Source organism: Callospermophilus lateralis, chromosome X (genome assembly GCF_048772815.1).
Source record: "Callospermophilus lateralis isolate mCalLat2 chromosome X, mCalLat2.hap1, whole genome shotgun sequence".
Classification (NCBI taxonomy): Eukaryota; Metazoa; Chordata; class Mammalia; order Rodentia; family Sciuridae; genus Callospermophilus; species Callospermophilus lateralis.
The window spans coordinates 100,911,843-100,936,758 of record NC_135325.1 but is presented as its reverse complement, the minus strand read 5'-3'; the positions used below and the strand labels follow the sequence as shown (position 1 = coordinate 100,936,758).

Below are 24,916 nucleotides of genomic sequence, written 5' to 3'. Positions count from 1 at the left end.
ATACTTTAAACGGAGATATCTATCCTCTGAAAATTTGACGAGACACCCAAAAAGCTGACCCATTTGCATTATCTGTCATATATATATAATATATAATGTATTAGTTTATTATATATAACACATATATGTAAATTATATATATTATATATAAAACATATATATTATATATAACATATATGTAAATTTTCTATTTCTTCACAAGTTTGTTTTCTTAAAAAATATTTGCTTCATCTAAAGTTTCATATTTCCTAGAATAAAGTTGTTAGTAGCATTTCTCATTTATTTTTAAATTTTAATTTATTGTGTTTATTTGTATCTTTATTTCTTTTTTTCCTTGCTCTACCTTGTTTCTCTATTTTGGTATTCATGTCAAAGGCCCGAATTTTGGTTTCAATGATCTTTTCTATTATTTCTAATTCTGTTGACTTCTGTTCTTGCCTTCCATTGTTCTCTTCATCTTTTTATATGTAGTTCTTTTCAGAAATCCTTGAATTGGGCACTTTGCATACTACATTTTAATTGTTGTTTTCTGCTAAATACATTTCAGGCTATAAATTTCTTCTAAGTTACTTTCTAAGCTGCATCACCCAAGTTTTTATAAGTAGTATTTTCACTGTTATTTAGTTTCTAATTTCCAATGTAATTTTTAACCATAACCCACAAATTATTTTAAAGTGTGTTGTTAATAAACAATTTTCTTGGATTTCTCATTATCTTTTTATGATTTCTAATTTTACTTTATTTTGATAAAACAGCTTAATCTGTATGATATAGTATCTTTGCATTTGTTGAACCTATTCTATATATGTCCATTATATTAAAGTTCTTAAGTGTGCTATTCAAATTTTCAACATCCTCACTAATTTTTTACCTTCTTCTTACTGATTATGAAATCATCTGTATGACTTACTGCAAGTCTCTGAGGTTTTGCTTTATAAATTTTTAAGCTACATATTCTTACAGTGTCTGGATTGTTAAATCTTCTTGCTGAATTATTTCTTTTTTCATTATATAATAGCTGTCTTTATCCATAATAATGCTTTATGCCTTGAAATCTATTTTCTCTAATTATGGTGACCTCAAGTTTCTCTAGGTTGCTATTCTTCTATTGTGCTTCTTCCTTCTATTAGTAACTTTTCTATGTTTACATGTTTTAGCACATTTGTTCTTTTTTTTCTTTAAATTATTATTTTTTAAATTAATATTTATTGTTGGTTGTTCAAAACATTATAGTTCTTGATATATCATATTTCATACTTTGATTCAAGTGGGATATGAACTCCCATTTTTACCCTGTATACAGATTGCAAAATCACATCAGTTGCACAACCATTGATTTACATATTGCTATACTAGTGTCTGTTGTATTCTGCTGCCTTTCCTATCCTCTACTATCCCCCCTCCCCCCCTCCCCTCCCCTCTTCTCTCTCTACCCCCTCTACTGTAATTCATTTCTCCCCCTTATATTTTTCCCCCTTTCCGCTCACTTCCTCTTGTATGTAATTTTGTATACCCCTGAGGGTCTCCTTCCATTTCCATGCAATTTCCCTTCTCTCTCCCTTTCCCTCCCACCTCTCATCCCTGTTTAATGTTAATCTTCTTCTCATGCTCTTCGTCCCTACTCTGTTCTTAGTTACTCTCCTTATATCAAAGAAGACATTTGGCATTTGTTTTTTAGGGATTGGCTAGCTTCACTTAGCATAATCTGCTCTATTGCCATCCATTTCCCTCCAAATTCCATGATTTTTGTCATTTTTTAATGCAGAGTAATACTCCATTGTGTATAAATGCCACATTTTTTTTTATCCATTCGTCTATTGAAGGGCATCTAGGTTGGTTCCACAGTCTTGCTATTGTGAATTGTGCTGCTATGAACATGGATGTAGCAGTGTCCCTATAGTGTGCTCTTTTTAGGTCTTTAGGGATTAGACTGAGTAGGGGAATAGCTGGGTCAAATGGTGGTTCCATTCCGAGCTTTCCAAGAAATCTCCATACTGCTTTCCAAATTGGCTGCACCAATTTGCAGTCCCACCAGCAATGTACAAGTGAACCCTTTTCCCCACATCCTCACCAGCACTTATTGTTGTTTGACTTCCTAATGGCTGCCAATCTTACTGGAGTGAGATGGTATCTTAGGGTGGTTTTGATTTGCATTTCTCTGACTGCTAGAGATGGTGAGCATTTTTTCATGTACTTGTTGATTGATTGTATGTCCTCCTCTGAGAAATGTCTGTTCAGGTCCTTGGCCCATTTGTTGATTGGGTTATTTGTTATCTTATTGTTTAATTTTTTAGTTCTTTGTATATTCTGGATATTAGGGCTCTGTCTGAAGTGTGAGGAGTAAAGATTTGTTCCCAGGACGTAGGCTCCCTATTTACCTCTCTTATTGTTTCTTTTGCTGAGAAAAAACTTTTTAGTTTGAGTAAGTCCCATTTGTTGATTCTAGTTATTAACTCTTGGGCTATGGGTGTCCTATTGAGGAATTTTGAGCCCGACCCCACAGTATGTAGATCATAGCCAACTTTTTCTTCTATCAGACGCCATGTCTCTGATTTGATATCAAGTTCCTTGATCCACTTTGAGTTAACTTTTGTGCATGGCGAGAGAAAGGGATTCAGTTTCATTTTGTTGCATATGGATTTCCAGTTTTCCCACCACCATTTGTTGAAGATGCTATCCTTCCTCCATTGCATGCTTTTAGCCCCTTTATCAAATATAAGATAGTTGTAATTTTGTGGATTGGTTTCTGTGTCCTCTATTCTGTACCATTGGTCCACCCGCCTGTTTTGGTACCAGTACCATGCTGTTTTTGTTACTATTGCTCTGTAGTATAGTTTTAAGTCTGGTATAGCTATACTGCCTGATTCACACTTCCTGCTTAGCATTGTTTTTTGCTATTCTGGGTCTTTTATTTTTCCATATGAATTTCATGATTGCTTTCTCTATTTCTACAAGAAATGCCGTTGGGATTTTGATTGGCATTGCAATAAACCTATAGAGAACTTTTGGTAATATCGCCATTTTGATGATGTTAGTTCTACCTATCCATGAACAGGGTATATTTTTCCATCTTCTAAGATCTTCTTCTATTTCTCTCTTTAGGGTTCTGTAGTTTTCATTGTATAAGTCTTTCACCTCTTTTGTTAGGTTGATTCCCAAGTATTTTATTTTTTTTGAGGATATTGTGAATGGAGTGGTTGTCCTCATTTCCATTTCAGAGGATTTGTCGCTGATATACAGGAATGCCTTTGATTTATGCGTGTTGATTTTATATCCTGCCACTTTGCTGAATTCATTTATTAGCTCTAATAGTTTTTTGTAGACCCTTTTGGGTCTGCTAGGTATAGAATCATGTCATCTGCAAATAGTGATAATTTGAGTTCTTCTTTTCCTATTTTTATGCCTTTAATTTCTTTCATCTGTCTAATTGCTCTGGCCAGTGATTCGAGAACTATGTTGAATAGAAGTGGTGAGAGAGGGCATCCCTTTCTTGTTCCAGATTTTAGAGGAAATGCCTTCAATTTTTCTCCATTCAGAATGATGCTAGCCTGAGGCTTAGCATAGATTGCTTTTACAATATTGAGGTATGTTCCTGTTATCCCTAGTTTTTCTAGAGTTTTGAACATAAAGGGATGCTGTACTTTGTTGAATGCTTTTTCCGCATCTATCGAGATGATCATATGGTTCTTATTTTTAAGCCTATTGATGTGGTGAATAACATTTATTAATTTCCGAATATTGAACCAACCTCGCATCCCAGGGATAAATCCTACCTGATCATGGTGCACAATTTTTTTGATATGTTTTTGTATCCGGATCGCCAGAATTTTATTGAGGATTTTTGTATCTAGGTTCATTAGAGATATTGGTCTGTAGTTTTCTTTCTTTGAAGAGTCTTTGTCTGGTTTAGGAGTCAGGGTGATGTTGGCCTCGTAGAATGAATTTGGAAGTTCTCCCTCTTTTTCTATTTCCTGAAATAGCTTGAAAAATATTGGTATTAGTTCCTCTTTAAAGGTTTTGTAAAACTCTGCTGTATACCCATCAGGTCCTGGGCTTTTCTTAGTTGGTAGTCTTTTGATGGTTTCTTCTATTTCCTCAATTGATATTGGTCTGTTTAGGTTGTCAATATCCTCCTGACTCAATCTGGGCAGATCATATGACTTAAGAAATTTATCGATGCCTTCACTATCTTCTATTTTATTGGAGTATAAGGATTCAAAATAATTTCTGATAATCTTCTGTATTTCTGAAGTGTCTGTTGTGATATTGCCTTTTTCATCCCGTATGCTAGTAATTTGAGTTTTCTCTCTTCTTCTCTTCGTTAGCGTGGCTAAGGGTCTGTCGATTTTATTTATTTTTTCAAAGAACCAACTTTTAGTTTTGTCATTTTTTTCAATTGTTTCTTTTGTTTCGATTTCATTAATTTCAGCTCTGATTTTAATTATTTCTTGCCTTCTACTTCTTTTGCACATTTGTTCTTAATAGAAAGAACATACTAAATTTTCTTTTTCATTCAGTTTCAGATTTTTCTCTCTTTTGAATTGTGTGTTCAATTGGTTTTTATTTACTAGGATTACTGATGTGTTTGGATTTAGATCCTACCACCTTCTTTTGTGTCTCTTATTTACAGTATTTACTTTTTTCTTTGACCTGTCCCCCTTTCAGCCTTTTCTTTGATTGAATGAATTATCTTTATTTCCACCTTCTTACAGTTAGATGGCTATATATTCTGTTGCTGTTCTTTGGGTGATCACTTTTAATGTTTTAACATTTTATTAAAGTATAACACACACACACAGAAAAAGTATGAGCACATAAGTGTACAGCTCAATAAATGATCCAAGTATGAAATACCTGTTAACCACTACCCCAGTGAAAATACAGGATGCTACTCTCAGAAGTTCCCTTTGGTTCCTTTCCCCAATTTTCATCTTCTTTCTCTCCTTTCCAAGGTTACTACCCTGCTTCTAATACTTGCCTGCTTTTAGGTAACTTTTAATGGAATCTTGATTTGGGGTATGATTTATTTTACCTAACATTATTTTTTGAGATGGCATTTTGCTATAGATCATTCATTTCTACTTTTATATGTCATTGTTTCACAATTAATTATTCATTCTCTTGCTAGTAGATACTTGAGGTGTTTCCAATTTTTTTGTACATATAATTCTGCTAAGAGTACTTATACACATCTTTTCATGAACGCTTGCTTAGTTGAGAAAGTCTAAGAAATTGAAGTACTGAGTAACAAAGTATACTTATAACCAACTTCAGCAGATAATTTCAAATTTTTCACTAAAGGGGTTGTAGCAATTTAGACAAGCACATGTGATAAGTGAGATTCTCTGTTACCTCTCATTGTCAACAATACTTATTGCTATTACTGTGGGTCTTTTAAATTCTTGTGGATGTGCAGTGGTATTTCATTATTAGTTTAATTTGTATTTCCCTGATATGTGGTGATGCTAAGCACCTTTTCATCTGTATTTGGCCATTTAGATAACGTCTTTTATGTAGTGCCTGCTTAGTTCTGTTGCTCATTTTTCCAGTAGGCTATATGTCTTTTAATTATTAATTTGAAGAAGTTGTGTATTCTGAATGTAAGCTGTTTTTCAGTTTTGTTTTCTGTGAATATATTCTTCCAATTGTAGCATGTTTTCTCTTTTAATAAGCTCTTAATTCTGATGTAGTTTAATTTATTATTTCTTACCTTTATGATCAGTATTTTTAGTACTCTTTAGAATTTTCTTTCTCCCTAAGATCATGAAATTATTTTCTTATGTTGGGTTCTAGAATCTTTGTCCATTGAGGTTTTCCACATTCATTTAGAATTGCTTTCATATATAAGGTGAGATAGGGGTGTTTTTTTTTCTACTGGATATTCAGTTTCTCAAAACCATATAGTTTTACATAACAGTCTTTTCCAATTTGTCTGTAGGGCCATCTTTACCATAAATCAGGTGTTCTTATGTGTGGCTCTTTGGTCTGTTTGCTAATGTGCCAATACCCACTGTCTAGTCTTTCTATTAACTACAGAACATCTTCTTGTTATACTTTATTCTTTAGTTGATCAGTTTCACACACACACACATACACACACAGACACACACACAAAGGTACTGAGATATTAATTGGAATTACATTACATATACATAATAATTGGGGGAAAACTATCATCTTTCAAAATTGAGCTTTTTTAATCCATAAATATAACTTCTCATTTATCCATTATTCCTTAATTTCGCCCTAAAGATTTATAGTTTTCAGTATAGATTTTATACTTTAAAAAAATGTTTTACTAGGTACATGGTATCATGATGCAGTTCTAAATAATACTTAATACTTTTTCATTGTCTGCTGTTGACATATAGAAACATTTATTAACCTAGTTAGTATCCAGATGTCTTCTTAAATTTCATATGAATTAAAATTATTTAGATTATTTAGGGGTGTAAGCATAATACTATTTTAAACAATTACAACATTATTCCTTTTCAATTTTTATATATTTTTTAATTTTTCTTACACTACTTCACTGGCTAGGACCTTTAAAATTATGTTGTATGAACGTGATCATAGGTATCTTTTCTCAGTTTCAATAATATAAAAATATTTTAACATATCACTATTAAATATGATATTTTCTGTAGGTTTCTTGTGACTTTACCAGATTTAAAGTTCCTTTTAGTCTTAGTTTTTATCACAAATATATGTTTTGTTATTCCATTGATTTATTTTTCAAATATTAAACTGATCTTTTGTTCCTAGAAAAAAAACATGAATCCATCATGATATTGTTTCTTCTTATCTAATGCTTGATTTGCTGTTTTAATATTTGTTTAGGATTTTTGCACTCATACACGTGGATTGTCCAGTGTTTTTCATTATCTCCTTGTTGAAATTTTATATTTGGGTTATACTGACCTCATAAAAGCACATTGTGAAGTATCTCCTGTTTTTCTATTCTTTGGAAAAGTATATTTAAGATTAGCAATTTTTCTTCCTTAAAATTTTGGCATATTTACAAGTATCTGAGACTGAAGTTTTCTTTACAGGAATAACCTTCACTGTGGGTTATTCCTGTAAAGAAACTATTCAGTTTCCATTTTTTCTTGTATTGTTGTCATTGCAAATTGAGTTTTCTGGGAATTGTTCATTTCATCAGAATTTTCAAATATATTATCAAAAAACTGTAATATCTGTACCAATGTTATAGTTTTCATTTCTGATACTGGATATTAGGGTCTTTTGTATTTTCTTCCTAATCAGTCCCCAACAGGGATTAATCAATTTTTTGGTCTAAGCAAATCGAGTATTAGCTTTGTTTATCCTTTCTAGAGTATGTTTCGTTTTTACCACTTTCAGCTCTTATAATTATTATTTTATTTTTTTCTACCTTCTTTTAGTTTAGTTTTTAGTTTTCATTTTTTTTGCTCTTCTTATAATTTCATAGAATGACTGCTTATTTCATTGCTTTTCCACTGGTTTTCCTTTTAACCTTATACATTTTGCTGTACACATGTATTTAGTTACATTATACAAGTTTTGATATGAGATACATTTCATTCATTTAAAACTCTTTTCTTATTTTCATGATTTCCTACTTGTTTCCATAGTTTATTCAGAAGTGCATTCTTGTTTTTCTAACATATGTGAATTTTATAGTCATCTTTTGTTACTAAAGTTTTATGTCTTAGTAGGCAGAAAATATCCTACATATGATTTCAATACTTTGAAATATGTTGAGATTTGGTTTAGAGCCCAGCATAAGGCTAATATTTGTAAATGTCCCATGTGCATTTGAAAATTATGTGTATTTTGTAGTCATTTATTGCAATGTTCTATATATGTCAATTAGATCAAATCTGTTAATCATGTTGTTCAAATATTTCATATTTTTTCTAATTTGTGTGTTTATTCAGTTAATGAGCAAGGGAGACAGAAAGTCTTTTACTGCATTTATAAATTTTTCCTTTTTTCTTTTATATTCCTTTAACTTTACTTCATATATTTGTATTAATGTTTTCTTCAATATTGGAGATTTCTTAGTCATTATCTATTAAAATATTTTTTCTGCACCCATGAAACTGACAAAGCTGGACCCAGCTTCTAAGCCTTTTTTAACTTCTTCTACCATAACTGACAAACCCGTCTACAGGAAAAGCATTCATAAATGTCAGGCTCACCACTCTGGGTTTACTTTTCTCCTGGAACTTGACACAGAAATTCTTTACTGTTTTGTGAAATCCAGTATCTTCCAAAGGATTTTAAAATATTTTTTTAACAGATTTTATGGTTCTTATCAGGAAGGAATAGTAAAAATTACTTTGTCCTCTGTTACTAGAAAGAAAATTCCACCTTTAAGTTTTCATATGCATAGTTGACAAAGTATCTCATGTAACTCCTGAACAATACAAGACTACAAATATTTCACTCAGGGCATTCCAACTTACATATTATTATTTCATGGTATTTTATTCCCACATTGTTTTCTAACTCTCAAGCTTATTGCTATTATCATTATCATCATTTTTACCATATCATCAATGCTTCCTGTCCATCTCTCTGAGATAGTGGGTGGAGTTTATCAGTCACCATTTCACTGAAATTGCAGATTTTCAAGAGTCCTGGCTTTCTGCAGGAGTTTCAGTCTGACTCTTCAACTTCAATGAACCCGAAGCTGCATCTCTTTTCCCTCTGTGGGCATAAATACACAAGCCTGTAGTCATTATTTTGTCTGATAACCCTCAAGGGTGCCAGAAAATGGACTCATGAGCTTAGTGCTTTGACTCATAGCATCTTCTTTGCCTATGGCACTTAAAGATTTCTCTTGTGAGTTATGATTTGAAAATTGTTCCATCATATCTAATTTTTCTAAGAGTTTACATTGAAAATAGCCTAGTCTACCATCTTGCTGATACTATTCATCTATTCCTTTTAGTTTTCAAGCAAAAACCAGAAATGATATGTTTCTTGTGCCTAAGATTTGTAACTGTCTCTATTTTTTCGAGTTAGTTCTGACTTGATTAGCTTTGGACAATCAGTTCTTTAATCTTATATAACACTTTCAGTTCAATTTTTTTAGTGTCTTGAAGGAGACTATTTAGGGAACAGAATTATAATCTCAGATTTACTACAAAAAATGAAATTATAATCCCATATTATCAATCAGATTCAGAACTAAGATATAAAGACTAAGGACTATTTCAGGATAATTTTATCTAAGCTATCACTTATTAGACCAAGGCTGAACTTTTTTAAAATTAATTTTTAGTGGTCAATGGATCTTTATTTTATTTATTTATATATGGTGCTGAGAATGGAACCCAGTGTCTCACACATGCTAGACAAGTGCTCTACCTCTGAGCCACAGTCCCAGCCCCAAGCCTGAACTTTTTAAAATATATTTTTCTGTGGTCTAGACTTTTCTTAAAACATGGTGATTCCCTGAACAACTTCCTGTTCACTCTTTAACTTCTTCCAGTCCACCTTAGATACAGTTCTTCCTATAGTCATCCACAATTTTCATATTGATAAACCAAATGGGCCCGTCCCTGCCTATGTCTTAGTTGACCTCTCAGCATTGTTGATTACATGTAACCACTCCTTTCTTGAAATAGTGCCCTCTTTGGGCTTTGTTTAGTTATACCACAGTTTTGTTGAATTTCCTCCTATCACTCATTGCCCTCTCCTTCACAGATTCCTTTGCTTGGTGCTCCTTTTTCAACCTGATCTTTTTAATTTTTAAATGAAAAATAATAATTGTATGTATTATAACAATCTATCCATTCAGTAATTCTTTGATTAATTCATGGATCATTCCTGAGACTCTTCTGTTTTTCTTTCTTTAGGGATATCAACAAGATCCATGCTTTTAAATACTACCTATAGACTAAAGATTTTATATCTCAGTCCTAACCTGTCAGAATCATGTATCTTACTGATTAATTGACATTTTTACTTGGCTCTCTATATGTATTCTAAGGTTTATTGGGTGGTCTTACACCCTTATTCCTCCCCCAGCTTTTTCCATTCCATTAATAGTAGAATTATCCATTTATTTGTTTAAGACAAACTTTTATTTTCCCTTTTCTTTATCACCCATATGTAACAATTGAGGAAGTCCTGATGGTTCTGCCTCTAAAATATATCTCAAATCTCCCCATTCTACCTTTGAGGTGTATATATTTACTTTCATTGTATACTTATACAAGCAGAGATTAAGAGAACATGTTGGTAAGTTGTCCAAGGGTACATGGCTATTAAGCAGAGTTAACAGATATATAGGTATCTTTATTTCAAATCTACTAGTCTTTCCATTATTTCCTCACCTTCGAAAATATTTGTGAATAATTTAGTGAACAAATTGATACAAATTATAATAATATCCACAACCAAAACTTTATCAGAAAAATATTGGCACTCACTGAAAAAGTACTCTACTACCTATGAAGTCTATTAATATCATTGCATCTCTATACCTCTTAACATATAAAACCATTTTCAGAGGTGGGCATGGTAGCACACGCCTATAATCCCAGAAGCTCAGGAGGCTGAAACAGGAGGATCATGAGTTCCAAGCCAGCCTCAGCAAAAGTGAGGCACTAAGCAGCCCAGTGAGACCCTGTCTCTAAATAAAATACAAAATAAGGCTGGGGATGTGGCTCAGGGGTCAAGTGCCCTCAAGTTCAATCCCTGGTACCAAAAAAAAAAAAAAAAAACCCACAGTTTCAGAATTGAAGTCTATGAAACAGACAACTTAGCTTCTGCAAACCTTTTTGTTCTTTGTAGCCATTAAATTCAACTCCATTGCATTCTTTCAGTATTGGACTTCTCATCTAACAAGTGAATTTACATCAAGAAAAGACTTGGGCAAGCTTTTATTTGGTTTCTCTATTGATATTCAATATTTTTCATCAAACAGTCGAGGGGATAAAGGAGGAAATTCAGCAGAGCCAGTACACACCATCATTATATTGCCTAATATTGAACACATGTCAGAATAAGAAGACTATGTACTTTGATTCTCCAGGAGTCATTTTGTATGATTGTATGATCAGAGAAACCAGTTGACTAGTGTCATTGGAAGTTTTACCTTTTGTATATTATTCATGGTATTAGAAAGTTATCTTTCCAATTATTGAAGTTGTCTTCCTGAATGAAGTTAGCGAACTATTTTATTGTTTTTTCCCCCAGTGATTTCTTGTAGTATCATAAAATTCCTACAACATTATCTGTCATCTTAATGAATTTTTAGGGAAAATTCCTTGACATTTGTTGGACATTCATTGCATTTCTAAGCCTTGAATGTCATTATCATGCTATAGAATTCTCAAAATCAATTTGGGTTAGGGTTTATTTTGTACTCGATACTTAACTACCTTTCTTACAGAATTTCTTGTATGTTCACCAAGATGCTAGGGATCTTTGTGACATTTTATTTGGATACAGTGTTCATTACCACTTTGTTTAAAATAAGTGTGGACTAGGATAGTTATTAATTCTCATGTTTTTAGAAAGAATTAATGTTATATTTAACAAAATATGTTAATATATGTTCTTTGAATTCCCCACAGAGCTCTGTACCATGGAGTGTGGTAGCCATGGGGTCTGCTCAAGGGGAATTTGCCAATGTGAAGAAGGCTGGGTAGGACCAACATGTGAAGAACGCTCCTGTCATTCTCACTGTGCTGAACATGGCCAATGTAAAGATGGAAAATGTGAGTGCAGCCCTGGATGGGAGGGCGACCACTGCACAATTGGTAAGTACCACCATACTTTGACCAAAGTAAATTGGGCTAATGAGAAGTAAAGCTGTCTAGTGAGTCAGTGGCCAGAATTTTAGTAGAACTTGAGGTTGGAAAAGAGGAGGACGTGGAGGGTTGGCTACAAGTTTCCAAGTTTTGTGAACTGAAAGGATTCTTATTTTGTTGATAATATTCTACTTATTCCTTATGTCATTTTTCTTACTCATTACCTCAGTATTCCTTATATTTTCTGTTTCAAGTGCTATGAGTATACTCAAAGAAAAGATGATACATTGGAGTAAAGTGTCATTAGTTAATAAGAGAAGTGCTTTTGTTGTGAAGGTAACATTCACTGCCCATTTTTTCCCTTTGAAAAGTATAGGTTGTTTCGGTTGAAAGCACTTAGAGGCAATTTCATTAAATGGGACTACTTTAACAGAGGCCATTTGATATCATTAGAGGCTGTCTTTAATGTATATGAGGAAGACACTCCTGACCTATCATCAATAGAACATCTGTGTCAAATTGTTTATCCTTATTTGATAGTACAGAGTTAGTACTGAAGTATCCACCCTCTTTCACCCCTTGTGACCAATTTCACGAATTTTCAGGATATTGCCTATAAGAACATTCAGTAGGCATGGAAATGCCTACATAATAATTTATCTTATGATATTTGTGTTATAAAATACAATGATAATAATTAAGATTTCCATAATAAAACACTTTCCAAAAAAAATAAAGCCCTTGACACATACACATGCCTGCCACAAAGGTTTCTTGCATAGAACGAGGGACATGTACAATTTCCATTGTTCAGCTAAGGAAAGTAGGTCATAGTGTTCCAGTGGCACTCAGTGACTAGACAAAAAATTCACACAGCAAAGGCAAGGGAGAGGGTTTCTAGATATATAATTCATTATTTGTGTGCTTTTCTCCCCAGTAGACTGTACTTTAGCTTTCATTTTTAGGTGAAAGTATTTTGTAATAATGGTTCGAACCTGCCAAAGTAATGTATAATATATATAACATATAATCTTAATAAACTGCATTACTACCCTCCTAAAAGTACAGTAAGTCTTTTTCTGTGACTATGAAAAATATTTAAGATTCATTAAAAAGGTGGTAAGGGGTGAGATTCAGATGCAGCTTAAGTAATTACATTCCTGCACTACAGTAAGTTTATTGCCTTCACATAAGAGGATTTAAATATTGTGATGATTACCAAAGATGGCTACTCCAGAATTCCCTTCGAAAGATATTACTAATAAGAAGTTGAAGCTAGTGCTCTTTCACAGCAGTTATTACTGAAATGTAAAAATGCAGTTCTTATACTTTTAGTGAAATATGACACTTTTTTAGGAAACCTAATAGAGTTTCTTGCAGAAAAGCCATTAATATTTTTCCCACAGAAAATATTATTCACAAACGTCACAGACCAGTGTACCAACTTTTGAGCTGCAGGCATTTCATCAGTTCAGAGTTTGCTGTTCTCCTCCCAGGCAACAGATGGTAAACCATTAGTACATGTTGTATAGTTTTGGTCTCCCAGAAATTCATTCAATCACTCTTTTCCCTCCTTTTTTTAGCACACTACTTAGATGCTGTTCGAGGTAAGACCTTTCTCATCAGTTTTATAGCGGAAATAAACTTTAAGCAGAAAATATGCATGTGGGCAATGAAGGGTGGTGTTTTGGTTGTTTTTTTGTTTTATGTTTTACTTGGTTTGTTTTTGCTTTTGGCAACTTTATATAAGAGTAATATTGTCAGATTCAGACCATAATAGTTGAACTAAAAGGTAATTTGTTTTACCAACTTCCAAAAGTCACTTATTCACATAGAATAGAATGGACTGAAAGGAAGGTTTTTTTTTTAAGTTATTGATGGACCTTTATTTTATTTATTTATTTTTATGTGGTGCTGAGAATCAAACCCACTGGCACACACACACTAGACAAGCGCTCTACCACTGAGCTACATCAGGGCCTCGGACAAGAAGTTTTAAGGACTAATTTTCTTTGTCTATTTATTGAGTTTGTGTGTGTGTGATGTGTGAGTGGGTAGGTGGGTGGATGTATACAACACACACAGACGTAATTATTAAGTAAACTAGGTTTAGTTAGCTAAACTACTTTTTTAGCATACAAAATATCTCTAAATCCATATACAAGGACTCTAAAGTCCTAACAAGGGCAGAATTATCCCCTTAGAAGTACCCCATCATCCATCCCTGCAGGGATCTGCTTTTGACAGACAAAGGGATTTTCTGTCAAATATGCTAGTATCTTTCATCACTTCAGCTTCAGAAGTTGAATATATCCAAAATTATCCCCAATTTCTCCTTATCCATTAAATATCCATTAGAATGGATCTGGATACATGACTTTCTCAAGTCTATGTATGTTCAGCTTGTGCCATGACTTGAGGATAGATAGATAGATAGATAGATAGATAGATATAACTTTTCATATTTTCCAACAGCCATCTGTCATTTTATTTTAAAGATTCTTTTTTTCCTCTGGTCTGTTGATAATTGCATAGAAAACTATTTGAAAAGAACACTGGATTACTTCTACAAATTTTTTAATTTATTTTTTGTTCTTCAAATTTATGAAATTTTCTGTCAAAGGCAGAAAATAAAACAAATTTTGACTGTATTATCCCCAATAAAATCCAAGTCTCTGACCTTGTATTGCTACTGGGAAAATATCCAAAAGATATACGCTATTATTGCTGTCTCTGTTCATCCGCCACTGATCACTTGGCACATGCAGTTACCTTTTAACAGAGCCTATCTCTGAACTACTGGTAGAAAGAGTAGGGCATTTGAAAAAAGAAAATTAAGAAAAGTCTAAAGAGGGACCTTTTTTGGTGTTGATGCTTTATCAATGGATAAAGGCCATTTAAACATTACACTTTCATATTAAATATATTTTCCAGTTACTCTCTAGATTTCTAAAAGTCTAAATCAGACATGGATTAATTCCATAAACATTTGCTGAGCATGTAATATTATCGTTACAGGCATACTATTATGCTAGCTTCTGCGGGAGACATGAGAGAAGCAAATATTCCAATTGGTACTCAAATCAATAATAATCTTAAAAGTAGATACAAATCAATTGCAGCACATTTCTAAGGCACCATATGAACAAATAGTTAATGGTATGGTCTGAACTGTATACCCACGTACCTAAGTCCTGAAACAATACATCACAAGGGAAAAATCAGCATAGGCTAGAAGTAGTCAGGGAAAGTTGCTCTTCACAGAAACGACTATATTTTTCGAACTTATTGACCATACAGCATTATCTTTCCTATTTTGATTGAGATGAGGAGACACGTTTTTCGAAAAGAAACAAAAAACATTTCTTATTCCCACCATAGTTTTCATCCTGTCCGAACTAGAGGTTGGGAATTGGGGTTAGCATTAATAATGCTTAATTGGCTCTCTAAGGAAAAGCACTGCAAAGTAAGGGATAACAAGTTCCCTGGGAAGGTTTTGCGAGTAAGCAAGCTCCTCTTCCATTTATTCAACACCTCATCTGAATGGGGCCCAGATGATTAGGTGTTTCCCTGTAGGCAGATACATCATCCTTGGCCAATCCCATTCTGATGTCTCTGCGATTGTTACTCTCTGCTGTCTTTTCAGATGGCTGCCCAGGGCTCTGCTTTGGAAATGGACGATGTACTCTGGATCAAAATGGTTGGCACTGTGTGTGTCAGGTGGGATGGAGTGGGACAGGTTGCAATGTTGTCATGGAAATGCTTTGTGGAGACAACTTGGACAATGATGGAGGTCAGTAATTTATAAAATGCTCATGTACAAAAGGATTAGCAAAGCTTTGAGCACAGTGGTAACCAACCTGGACAAGGGTGAAAATTATTCTCAGTATAAATGATATTGAAGTTATACTACTTCTTAATCTCAATAATATTAAAAAGATATCATTTATTGAAAATTTGCTATGACCAAGCAATACTCTAAACTCATTGTGTATGTTAAATCTCCTTTAATTCCCCCAATATCTCTATGAGATATGGGAAATATTATTTTCCCTATTTGTAAATGGGAAAACTAAGGCTCAAGGTAGGGTAGTAAATGACTTATCCAAGGTCACACAGCTAGAAAGTAGCAGAGGCAAGTTTCCAATTCACAACTTCAGAGTTGTTTTTTTAACATGCTGCCACCATAACTATGGCATTTATTATAGTAAATTTAATTAATGTACCACAGTGCAAGCTGTCAGATGTTAGTGTACTTGGCACTATACACACTGCAAAATATTACTTGATCTTAATTCTCTACAGCTCTCTCTTGTTTCTCTACCTCTTGGTAACAATATCTTTCAGAGGGAACAGCATGGAGACAATTCACAATAGATTTTTTGTGTATTTAATTCAAGATCTACACTTCTTAAAGTTTTATTATTTTTATTGAGATATAATATTTTACCTATTTAGAGTTTTCAGTACAATAATTTGATATACACATGTAATGTATAATAAATAATCGAATCAAGATAAAATGTATTCCCATCTTCTCAATCATCAATCATTTCTGTGAATTGGGAATTGTCATACTCTTCTACTTATATTATATATTTCATAGATCATTGTAACCAGTAGATACCCTGCTGTGGTATAGAAAATCAAAACTAAATTCTCCTATCCAACTGTATTTTGGTACTCTTTTGTTTAACTTCTTTCCATCCTCCTCCCTCCCATCCTTCTCAGTGTCTAGTGGCCACTATTCTATCCCATTCTTTTATGAAACCAACTTTTAGATTGTGTGCACATGGCACTTTAAAAAGCTACACATGACCCCTAGGCTACAAGGCAACCACTTCTATTTGAGTCAAGTTGATAAAAATATCTAATGCATTGTAAAATCAGACTTCAAAGCAGCCCAGACCACCTCTGAGTACACTTAAAATAACAAATCTTCACTTTCCCTATACTTCCTTCCCAAGAAAACATGAAATATCAAAAAAAATCTAATTTCTGTCTCTCTATTAAAAATGAAGTAGATTATTCAATTTGACTCTGTAGTTTTCTGTATTACTTAGACAATTGAATTCCTTGTCATTTGAATTCAAATATGGAGCTTAAATCAATGTTGTAATCATCTTTTTCACTGCTGTGACTAAAGGACATGACCAGCACAATTATAGAGTAGGAAAAGTTTATCTGAGGACTCACAATTTCAGGGGTCTTAGTCCATAGAAGGCTGGCTCCATTCCTTGGGGCTCTAGGTGAGGCAAACATCATGGCAGAGTGTGTGGCAGAGGGAAGCAGCTCATGTCATGGTGATCAAGAAACAGAGACTTCACTCTCCAAATACAAATATATACCCCCAAACCAGGCCCTAATTCCCACCTCCTCCAGCTACACACTACCACTTCAGTTGCCATTCAGTTAATCCCATCAGGGGATTGATTCACTGATTGGTTAAGACTCTTAAAACTCAATCATGTCTCCTCTGAACCTTCTCATATTGTCCCACATGTGAGCTTTTTGGGGACATCTCCCATCCAAACCATAACAATCAATGATTCAGCAATCTTGACCTAAGTACTAAATTGGAGTTTTTTTCATTCACTTATTCTGGCTAGAACAAAACGAAAATGGGTTGATAATAACATTAACTGTCTATATGGTGGTTGTAATTATTAAATGAAATAATTCAACTGAAACAGTGAAAGGACAATAAACAACATCCCCCCACACATACACACACATATATACACACCCCTTAGAATATACCATTTCTAAAGAGACTATTTACTACCCATAAATGAAAGCCTTGTTGGGATGACAGAATAAGATTTAAAATTAAATGATAAACTGATCAACTACTTAGCTGACTTTTATGGCCCTTCAAAACTCATCTTCACCATCATTTTCTTTCTTTTCATTAATATTCCTCTTACTTGGTAGCCTTTATATTAGTCAGATTTCCATCACCATGACAAAACACCTGAAAAAATCAATTTAAAGGAATTAAGATTTATTTTTGGCTTACAGTTTCAGAGGTTTGAGTTCATAGTCACGTGGCTCCATTGTTTCTGGCCTGTGATGAGACAATACATTATATTAGAAGGGCATGGCAAAATGGAGCTGCTCACCTTTTGTGTCTTTCCTGCTCATGGTGGCCAGAAAGCAGAGAAGGAGAGGGAAAAGGAAAGGAAAGGAGAAAGAAAGAAAAGGATTCAGGGTTCAAATATTCCCTTCAAAGGCACACACCCAGTGACCTACCTCCTCCAACTAGCCCCTAACTCCTAACTACCCCCAACTCACTAGCTCCCAATAGCACCACCAGCTGGGGACAAGCCTTTGACACCTGAGTCTTCCGGGGACATTCCAGATTCAAACTATAATAGCCTTCTCCTCTATTCAGAGAACGCTCTGTCTACTATTTAAGTCTCAATTCAAGCCACAGCTCCCATGAAAACTCTTTTGACATTCACCACCTCAATCTCCCCTAGTACTTATAATATACATTACATATAATCAAATGCCTAATTATATTCTATCTTTATGTTTTTCTTGCTATACATTTAGCATGACCCATGGTCCATAGTATATTAGTCAGATATTCATCTCTGTGGCCAAAATACCTGACCAAAAAAACAACTTACAGAAGGAAAAATTTTAATTGGGTGCTAGCAGTTTCAGAGATTCTGTCTATGGTCCATGTACTCCATTGCTCTGGGCCTAAGGTGAAGCAGAACAACCTAGCAGAGAGCATGGCAAAGGAAAACTGCTCAACCCTTGGCAGCAGGGAAGCAGAGAGAGCAAGTAGGGCACCAGGAACAAAATATAAACCCCAAAGACATGTCCCCAGTGACCTACTTCCTCAAGCCATACCCTATCTACCTACAGTTACCACTCCTTTAGTCCATTCAGATTATTAATCCAGAAATAGATTAATCTATTGGTTAAATTACAGCTCTCATAATCTAATCACTTCAAGCTTTTTGAGTAACACCTCATATCCAAACCATAACACATAGGTGTATGCCCAATATAATTAAAAACAATGCACCTCACTTGTATTCAGGGATTACTATGTACCAGTCAATGTGCTGAACCCTTTATTTGAATAATTTCATTTAATCCCATGATGTACGAACTATCACGGATGCTATGTTACAAATTAGGGAACTGAAACACAGAGAAATTAAGAAAGTTACTAAATATCATACAGCAAGCAAATGATAGATCCAAGATGTAAAAGTGGGTGATCTGCCTCACTAGTACAATTATAGAGATTTCTCAGTTGATATATTAATTAAAAGGTTATCTTCAGAAAATACATTAAAAACCTATGCAATTATAATTTCTGACTCAGTTAAGATTGAGCCAAAATAAGTTTCCTGTCTTAGTCAAGTAATAAAAATAATTGAATATTTAATTATCAAGCATTTTTATGGCCTTAAGTTCACCTCAAGGCAGCCAAAAATGTTTAATGAATGGATCAATTAAATATTAATGAATTAATGGATTATCAATTTTCAATGTCTGTGGTATATGTGAATACAGAAATTATAGAAGTTTTTTCTGAATGTGTATTGACCTCTGAACATTTCTTAAAAACTGTGTATCTATATGCAAATTAAAAATCAAAGACCCTGATATGAGCTTAGTGTATTTTTATGATTGTCTCTTTAGGGAGCAGGGGTGGAAGGCTCCTTGAGAGTTTCAATTACCATTTTATTCCTTTAGTAAGATTAAGATGATATTGATGATAAATATAGATTCAATTCTACTTTGAGATAGAAAGATAGATTGAATAACCTCTGAAAGCACCATGACTAAGCTTTTAGACCAATAATTCCACTTTCATAGTGTCTAAGTATTACCCCTAAGAATACATTAAATACCCTTCACTTGATGATCTCAGTTTATCAGAAAAGCTCGATTCATTTAGTTGGATATGACTAATGATTAACATTTGCATACTTGTTTGTATATGTGTATGTATATTTTAATTAAATCAGAAAGTGTCAATTGAATCTTTTTATAAAGTAGTCCTAATTTTTAAAATGTAATTCTTGAGAAATTTTCCAATCAAAAACATCACTTTCAAGCAGTTGCTTCAAGTAGTTGCTACCTGATTACTTCATATTATAGCTGATATTTAAAGCATGGTGGGATTTTTTTTTTTTTTGCATCGTGATCAGCTTTGAATATTCATTACTGTTGCTGCTACTTCCTACAGTTTTGACTTTAGTTACACTCTGATTCAATGCATTGTGACTCTTAGTAACTAATTGGGCTGCATTGAATATGTGGGTGACAGCTTCACTATAAGCCATCTAAGAGCTCCTTGAACAGTAAAAACAAAACAGAGCAAATAACCTTTGCATTTTTTTTCTTAACATGCAAAAAGGAAAGTTATCTTACTGTAAAAACTAATTACTGTAGAAGTCACACACCTGTCAAATGTTTTGACCTCATTTATCCTGTTAGTTAACAAGCATCTAAAATGTACACAACCCTATGCTTGGAGGAGGAGACTTAACATTGATATTATGGTGAATACATTTTCATGGTTAATTGTGGTCTAATTTGGACGTTAGGAAATATGATCACCATATATTACATGCACATATGAATTGACATGAAAAAAGTATTTAAATATTATATTGACTGAATCACAGTAGCTAAAACAAAGAATAATGAAAGGAACCATCAGACATTAAAGTATAATTCAAAGATATGATAATTAAAATAAAGTGGTACTGATATTATAACAGACAGATCAAGAAAACCAAACAAAAGCTCTAGAACACACCCAATCACAAATAAAACTTTGTTATATCATAAATCCAGCATCAAACAGTGGGGAAAAGAAGCATTATGAAATAAATGGTGCTAGGGCAACTATTAAAAGAAAAAAAAAATCTTAGATTCAGCTCATAGCATATGCCAAAAGAATAAGATAAATAAAAACACTCCAGCTAGATTATTGAGTTAAAGGTAAACTTCAAATACCATGAAAAGAAAATAAAGGTGACAGATACTACATTGGAAAAGAGATCTTCAAATTAAAAGCAAACAAAGAAACTACAATAGGAAAAAAAATGATAATTTTTTTTGAGAGAGAGAGAATTTTTAATATTTATTTATTTATTAGTTTTTGGCAGACACAACATCTTTGTATGTGGTGCTGAGGATCGAACCCGGGCCGCACGCTTGCCAGGCGAGCACGCTACCACTTGAGCCACATCCCCAGCCCAAAAAATGATAAATTTGACAGTAAAAATTTAAAACAATGTTACAATTTTTGCCTTAATTTATAAACCATCCAACATCTAAATATTTGGATCAATCAAATTCTGCATTGGCTGGTCACCAGCCACATGTCAGTATTTTAATTTTATTTAAAATTTGGGTTTTTTTAATTTTCACTAGATACATGTGAAGTGCAATAGCCACATAAGACTTGGACAGTATTAGCTCAGTGCTATAGCATCCCCAACTTTGAAAAATGTTTTACTGTGTTTCACTGCATAACCATCACAGATTCAATGGAATATATCCATTATATGAAGCTAGTATTACTTAAATGTCATGTATTACTAAACTGTCTTTGGTACAGGGTTAGGATGCAAGGAATACTTGGTAATGTGTTAATGTGGTGGTCATGATTATGCAGTAAAATATGGTACTGGATACAGCTGATTCAAATATTTGACTCCAATGTTTACCACTCAGCCAAACATTTCCCATGGGGTACTGTTTTCCATTCATAACCACTTCTTGTCTAGTATTGTGCTTGGCACTTGGAAAAATGATAAGCATGACAAAGTTCTGCCTCCATTGAGCTTATGGTCTAGCAAGGAAGACAGATATTAAGCAAGAATCCACATAAATGGTTACATATTTAAAATTCTGAAGAGTGCTATAAAAACCTGAGGGTGACACAAATATGTATGGAGGACCTAACCAAGACTGGATGGTAAGACAAGCCTCACCTGACTCCAGGGAAAATGTTTCAGGTAGAGGAAACAGCATGTACAAATGCCCTGGGTAGAAATGAACTAGGCTCTTTTAGGAAATGGAAGGCAAGTCATTTTTGCTGGAACACAGTAAGTCAGAGAAGTATTAGTTTATAACAGTGAGCAGAAGCCAGATCATATAAAGCATTGTGAGTTTTATAAGCTTTTCAGTCATCAAATAATCTATTTTACACAGTGAGAAAATTGTGATGTTGTAGGAAGATTGTCAAGGAGGTTAAAAAGATGTACAATAAGAGGGTTTAATCAAATGGCCTTCCCCCCACCCCAATCCTTTGAGTATTTGTCACATGTTTGCCCAAGCTTCTCTTGTACAAATTCTTCTAGAGGTCTATATTCATATTCATTGGCAAAATCAATAAGTTAATTGCCTAAAAGAGAATGATCTTCCAGGAATCATTCTTCATAACAAGTCACCATTCATTAAAAGCAATAGCTATTTGCAAGCCTTTTATAGTATAGTGTTTCTAGATCTAGACAACAGCACCATGGCTGAGTTATGAACACATATAAGCTCATGGATCAATGAACCTCATGTTCTGAATGTCACCAGAATAATGCAGTGTTTAATAAGTAGGAAAATAAAAGAGGAGCAATGAACTGATAATATTAGCTCTGTTTAAGGGCCAGACACCCTCTCCCCATTTACTTTTGAGGTTTAGTTGGAGACAAAAGACCTGACAACAGAAAGCGTATTCCAAATTATTCTCTTCTTATCATAATCCCTGCATTTCCAAGAAACCTATTTATTAAAGGATCTGCGCTTAGGAGTGAGAGCCTAAATTTCTAAGTGCTTCCAGAAGCACATGGTAGATAGAAAATTCACACTGTGACTGAATTCACTACTCTATGAGTGAACCTAACATGTTATTTGTCAACTAAGACTAATACTACTTGACATCCATCTGCATACTTTATATTTGAAAATTAATGAGATAATTCTTGAAATAAAGTAATTTAAAGTGAGTAATAAACATGTGGCATCAATGAATAATCTATTAGTATATATATATATATATATATATATATATATATATATATATATATATATATATATATTTGTACTAGGGATTGAACCCATAGGCACTTAACCCATGAGCCACATCCCCAGCATTTTTTATATTTTATTTTGAGACAGTCTTGCTGAGTTGCTAAAGTCCTCACTAAGTTGCTAAGGGTGTCTGAACTTGCAATCTTCCTGCCTCAGCCTCCTAAATTGCTGGGATTACGGGTGTGGGCCACTATGCCTGGTTTAGCATATGTTTTGATGAATTAGTTGTGTATTAATTAATCTCAAAGCAAATTTATAGCTGTCATAGAAATAAGATTTTTTTCAGCCTTAGCAGACCCTCTACCCTATAGGTTATAGAAAGGTTATACTTTAATCCATCCCCTAGCCAAATGGTGACAAGTTCTGAATCAGTGAAATTCAACCTATGAGAAGTTTCTGTATTATGACCATCTACTCAGAATCACATAGGATTCTACCTAAATGAAAACATAACCAAATGTAGTTTGTAAAACACTATAATGAACTAAATGTGCTACAAAGAATTAAATTGTCCTCTGGCTGAGCACTTAAAGCTGTGATTACAGGTCATTGTCACCTACCTATAGGATTCTATCCCTAGCCACCCTGAAGTTTGTATGTTCCAGAATTTAAGATAGCTAAGCTCTTTGACTTTTGTATAACTTTATTGAGTTTATAAAAGGTATAAATACATAATAAATATAAATAGTGAATTTAGACATATGTATACATTTGTGTTACCATGACCACAATCAAAATAATAAACTTATCCCTCATCTCCACAAGTTTCCTTGTGTTTCTTTGGGTTTGGGGGATACAGGTGATTTTGTGTGTGTGTGGTAAGAGCAATTATTGTTAACTATAAGTACTATGTTGTACAGGAATTTGCACATCTTGTATAATGGTGACTTACTATCCACTGAATGACAACTTCCCATGTCCTCTTCCCCCATCCCCCTGGGAACCACCATTCTATTATTTACTTCTATATATTTGACTATTTTAGATGCCTCATGTAAGAGGAATCATGGAATATTTGTCCATCTGTGGCTTACTTATTTCATTGACCTTCAATCTATGGCCATACCACCCTGAATGCATTCAATATCATCTGCATGATTTTTATAGCATGTGATTCTTACAACTCTAGTGGGTAGGTAGTATTGTTATCCACATCTTATATATGAGGAAACTGAAAATCCATGAGTTGAACCAATTTTTCCATAATCATATAGATTGTAAGTGGCAAAGTCAAAAACAGAACCAAAGTAGTCTGGATATTTTAACTTTAACCACTTTGTGTAATCTAAATACCTATTCATATTCAGGCACTTAGAGGTCCTACAGTATAGATCAGTGCTGCTTAAATGATGATAATGAATGTGTGATTTGTAGTCAGAATGCTATGTGTTAATATGACTCTCACATTACTGAAAGGTATGCAATCACATTTAGCTCCCCCTTTATTTGTAAGATGAAGATGAGAATATCTACTCAACAGGGTTATTGTGGGAATTAGCTAAGATAATATATCTGGAAGTACCTATTGCTTGGCAAATATTAACTAATGTATATATGTGGCTCCACATTCTTTGGGGTCTCCTATTATGAATTAGCTATCCATTTTTATGAAGATGATAATATGGGTATTATCTCCAAAGTATATGCATAAAGTACATTGATTTATAGAATTAGGAAAATATGGGTTTTGCCTAAATCACTCATATTCCCTTCTCCATTCTCTTTTTCAACCAAGGGCAGACATCTAGTAGGCAATCGTTTAATCAAGTCATCACTTAGCCAAAAAACTAGTGTCCTTGATCTTCATCAGCACAATTGAGCCAACTGGCAAACCCCAAATTGATTGGCAAAGGTAGGATCAATGAATGCCATGTTTAGTCCTTCAAGACAATGTAACCTCCCTCTTCTAAGCTATGTTGTACTTTATTAACTTAAACGGGAAAAGCCCTAAAAGTAAAATTAGTTAGCATTTGATATGCCCATATCTAACACCCTGATCTTAGCTGTTAGTAGGGTGCCACATCTTCCAATTTAGAACAATAAAAGAACCATTATTAGCCCAAAAGAGGGGAGAAGAGAGAGAGAGAGAGAGA

At 33.7% G+C, this 24,916-nt stretch overlaps 1 protein-coding gene across 3 annotated transcripts in view; it reads left to right on the top strand.

Annotated features, from left to right (window-relative positions):
• Positions 1–24,916, top strand: part of Tenm1 (teneurin transmembrane protein 1) — a 529,849-nt gene that overhangs the window by 346,069 nt on the left and 158,864 nt on the right. For all 3 annotated transcript variants that reach the window (XM_077107670.1, XM_077107669.1, XM_077107668.1), the window contains exons 12-14: positions 11,577–11,762; positions 13,337–13,360; positions 15,400–15,546. In XM_077107670.1, coding sequence (XP_076963785.1) covers positions 11,577–11,762; positions 13,337–13,360; positions 15,400–15,546 — 357 coding nt within the window. The remainder of the gene's footprint in view (positions 1–11,576; positions 11,763–13,336; positions 13,361–15,399; positions 15,547–24,916) is intronic.